This window comes from Sinocyclocheilus rhinocerous, unplaced genomic scaffold, assembly GCF_001515625.1.
Source record: "Sinocyclocheilus rhinocerous isolate Xijiao unplaced genomic scaffold, SAMN03320098_v1.1 scaffold81, whole genome shotgun sequence".
NCBI lineage: Eukaryota > Metazoa > Chordata > Actinopteri > Cypriniformes > Cyprinidae > Sinocyclocheilus > Sinocyclocheilus rhinocerous.
The window spans coordinates 1-3,930 of record NW_015642039.1 but is presented as its reverse complement, the minus strand read 5'-3'; the positions used below and the strand labels follow the sequence as shown (position 1 = coordinate 3,930).

At 35.2% G+C, this 3,930-nt stretch overlaps 1 protein-coding gene across 1 annotated transcript; it reads right to left on the bottom strand.

Moving 5' to 3' along the window:
• Positions 1-256: 256 nt before the first annotated feature.
• LOC107755327 (ubinuclein-2-like) lies at positions 257-3,911 on the bottom strand (the record flags this gene model as incomplete). Its single annotated transcript, XM_016572082.1, has 5 exons — positions 3,803-3,911; positions 3,520-3,590; positions 3,201-3,437; positions 1,701-1,811; positions 257-400 (listed from the first exon to the last, which is right to left on the bottom strand). Coding segments are annotated over exons 3-5 (308 nt in total), but the record flags the coding sequence as incomplete, so codon positions are not given.
• Between the last annotated feature and the right edge of the window lie 19 nt (positions 3,912-3,930).

The window sequence follows — 3,930 nt, the reverse complement described above, 5'->3', positions numbered from 1 at the left end:
AGAAGCATTTAATCTGCGTTATATGTTCTGTAAAAAAAAAAAATTCATATCAGCGACATGCTCATATCGGCTGATAATATCGGCTAAACAATATATCGGTCGGGCTCTATTTTATGAAATGAAATAATGTTTCATTTCTTGCACAGAATGATGGCTTCGCTTTATAAGACCTCAGTTTATCATCAGGAGCAACAAGTATTGATAATACAAGGCGCTCACAATAGCTCTGCACAGGTGCTTTGGCGCTGAAACCCACCTGGCCTGCATCCATCCTTTAGGCCAGAGCGGTTTGACCTCCGCCTCCATGAAGACTTTCAGGTAATCTTCAGGTGAGAGTGAACTCTGACCCTCCAGCTCGTAACAGCCCAGCTTGACCCGCACCAGATTACACAGCAGAGACCTGAGCAAACACACACACACCTTACATTGGCTTTACTCAACCACTACATGACTAAAATAAGACACAGCAAGCTTTAAAATCAGCTAAAACTAATAAAAAATTAAGATGACATTAAATTTCTTACAATAATTACCTCAAGCAAGTCTTGGCCATATGAGGGAAATTTAAGTGTGATTTCTAGATTTCTAGAATAAAATCCTAAAAGGTTTTGGAAATTGTAATAAAAAAAATTTTCATGTTATATTGAGCTGTAAAATATTTTAGCAGGTATAAAAAAAGCCCTTATTATATGATCATGAGCAACTGAAAAAGTCAGTTCATAGAGGCTGTGCAGAGGGCAGGGCAGATTTGAGATTATGGACACCCCAGGAGTGTCCACAGACAGCTTCAGTTGACACTAGCAGTAGCTTGAGTTGGGATAATTTTAATAATTATAATTTCTAGAATGGTTTTATGTTTTTTAGTCTATAAACACATTTATTTAGTATACATCGAAATGCACAAAACTGCTTATAACAAGAAGAGTCTGTAATTTTTGGCCTTGATTTAATTTCTCCCTTACAAGCATTCAATAGGCCTACATGTCTACATTAATAATAGAATAAAATTCGATATGAATATCCTACATTTCTGCCACAATAGCACAGTTAAAGTTAGTGTTTCTAAAGTAAATCCTTTGTAAATGTCGGTGATTTGTGGTTTGTAAAGTATTCTAACTGGACTGCTACACACGAGTAGCATTCTCAGATAATGAAAATGTGTGGTTTTTTAAGTTTTAGTTTTACATTTAGTCATTTTATCCAAAGCGACAATTAGGGAATACATAAAGCAATTCTTCTTAAAGAGGCAAACAGACACAGGAAGTGCTTGGAATACCAAGTTTCAGGCATTGTTCAAATAAGTACAAGCTAGAAAGAGAAGGAATAAATAAAGAGAAAGAAATTTTTTTTTTTTAGGATGAAGTGAAGTAGCGTCGAAAGAGATGAGTTTTCAGCGGTCGCTTGAAATTTTTTTCGTTAGTTTAGTTCGTTAGTTAAGTTTTAGTTAAGGACAATAACCCTGGTATGAAACCTGAAGAATATTCAAATCTTGAAACTTCTGGAATTATGGAATTAATTTGATCTAATCACATTAATACATTTTCCAAGCCTTGTTTCTGTAAATCAAAAAGTTGGAAAATAAGCAGCTTTGTGTTTGAATATTGTCTTATTCACAGCGTCACACATTGTTTTGTCTGGAGTTGTTCCCCAATGACAATCTCTGACTGTTCCTGATCTGTGTGTGATCTCCCGAGTTTCACCTGAGTTTGTCGTCCCACACAAATTTCTTCCTGGGTCCCATGACTCTTTTTCCTGGCTTCTCATCATCGTCGTCCTCTGAGCCGTTTCTGTCGCCGTCCTCCATCTGCTGCCTGCGAAACAAGCAACAAAACAAGCCAAAGATCAAAATATTTCTTCATTTAATTCATTTTTTGTCATTGAAGAACCAGGATTTGCAGAGTCTTGGAAAACTTGGATTTATGAGGAAATCAAAAATATGATATCTAGGCCTGGAAAATTCATGCAAATTCATTAAACCTTTAAACTGAATTGTAATTTTTATAATAATTTTAATTTCTATATTTTATAAATGTTTGTTAGAATAATTTTTTCTAATTATGCCAAGCTCTAAAATATTTTATTGGCAGAAACCGTGAATAAAAAATATCTATATTCAGTAAACAAACAAACAAATAAATGAATGAATACAAATTCTTCTCTTCATTTCTCCTCTTTGCTATCTTGCTTCCTAATCTAGTTGTCTAATAAACCTGGCATTGTATATTATGAATATTGTCTGTTCTTTGACTAATTGCTTTTGTTTCTCTTTTGTACGTCTCTTTGGATAAAAGCGTCTGCTAAATGCATAAATATATCATGTAAATCACAAACTGGAAAAGTCATTCAAAAATATGATTTCTAGACCTAGAAATCTTGCAAACTTATAAAACCTTAAAACCAAATGGGCATGTTTATAATTCACTAACTTAAATTTTTATATTTCTTAAATTTTTTTTATTTTTTATAATGCATTTTTCTAGTTATGCTAAGCTCTACAATATTTTATCGGTAGAAATTGTAAATAACAATTAAATATATATATATATAAATAAATAAAAATAAATAAATATCTAAATTAAGCATATTAAAAGACTTAAAAAATTTAAGAAAAAAGTTGGGAGGAAAAAAAATCTGAATTACAAATAACGAATATTTTGGTAACATTTTACAATAAGGTTCATTAGTTACAGTAACTACGTTAGTTAACATGAACCAAGCATGAACAATACATCTACAGCATTTATTAATCGTAGTTAGTGTTAATTTCAACATTTACTAATGCATTATTAAAATCAAATGTTAACATTAGTCAATGCACAGTGAATTAACATGAACTAACAAAGAGCTGCTGTATTTTCATGAACTCACATTAACGAAGATTAATAAATACTGTAATAAATATATTGTTCATTGTTCATTCATGTTAGTTAATGCATTAACTAACATTAACTAATGGAACCTTATTGTAAAGTGTTACCAATATTGTTATTTCTTTGACTAATCACTTTTGTTCCTCTTTTGTAAGTCACTTCGGCTAAAAGCATCTGCTAAACACATGAATATAAAAATGTAAATATAAAATCACTAACAACCAGAAAAGTCATGTAAACTCACTGGTCAAAAAGAGCAGGATGACTAACAAACGTCTGCAATCCTGAAATGTAGATCTGAATCATAACTAGGTTAGCCTAGGTTCTTACTTGGCGACTTTGGCCATGCAGTCCATGTTGTATCGTGCGATCTGCTCCGGCATGACGCTGCACACGGCCAGCTTGAGCTTGTGCAGCGGCGTGCGCAGCCGGTCGTCCTGGATGTTCAGACTGAGCTTCTTCAGCCGCTTCAGCAGAGCCTCTTTATTGCACGGCACAAAGGCCTCCAGATGAGAGTAGACGGCGGCGCGCACCTACACAGGCTTCTCCTGCACCTGCAGCTCGATGCTACAGACACAGACAGAACCAGTGAGACCATAAACGCCACAGAGAGACTCTGGACACGGAAGAAATGGACAAATGAACTCACTCCAGCAGGATGTTGTTCATGTCCAGTGTGAAAAACTTCTTCCTGCCCTCCATATCGAACTGACGAGACGCCTGGGAGAAAAACAAGCATTTAACACCATGCCGGCTGTCATGGCTATTTTCATGGCAACAAACAGGTTAAAAATGCAGCAAAATATCCAAAGGAAAAACAAAACGCACAATTTGTCTGTCTGCTGGGATTACCCACTGTATAGATTTGCAGTAATAATGCAGCATGATCTGATCTACTGACACTATTTTACCCTGTTTTCCATCTTTCTAACCTCTCGCTGTTCTCACTGTTTTCTGTCTACTTTCTCTCTGTCATGATGGTCTGTTCCTCCTACACCTCTATCTACCTCGTCTCCTGCTCGCTCTCCTTCACAATCTGCCTGGAAAGAAAAGACCACAC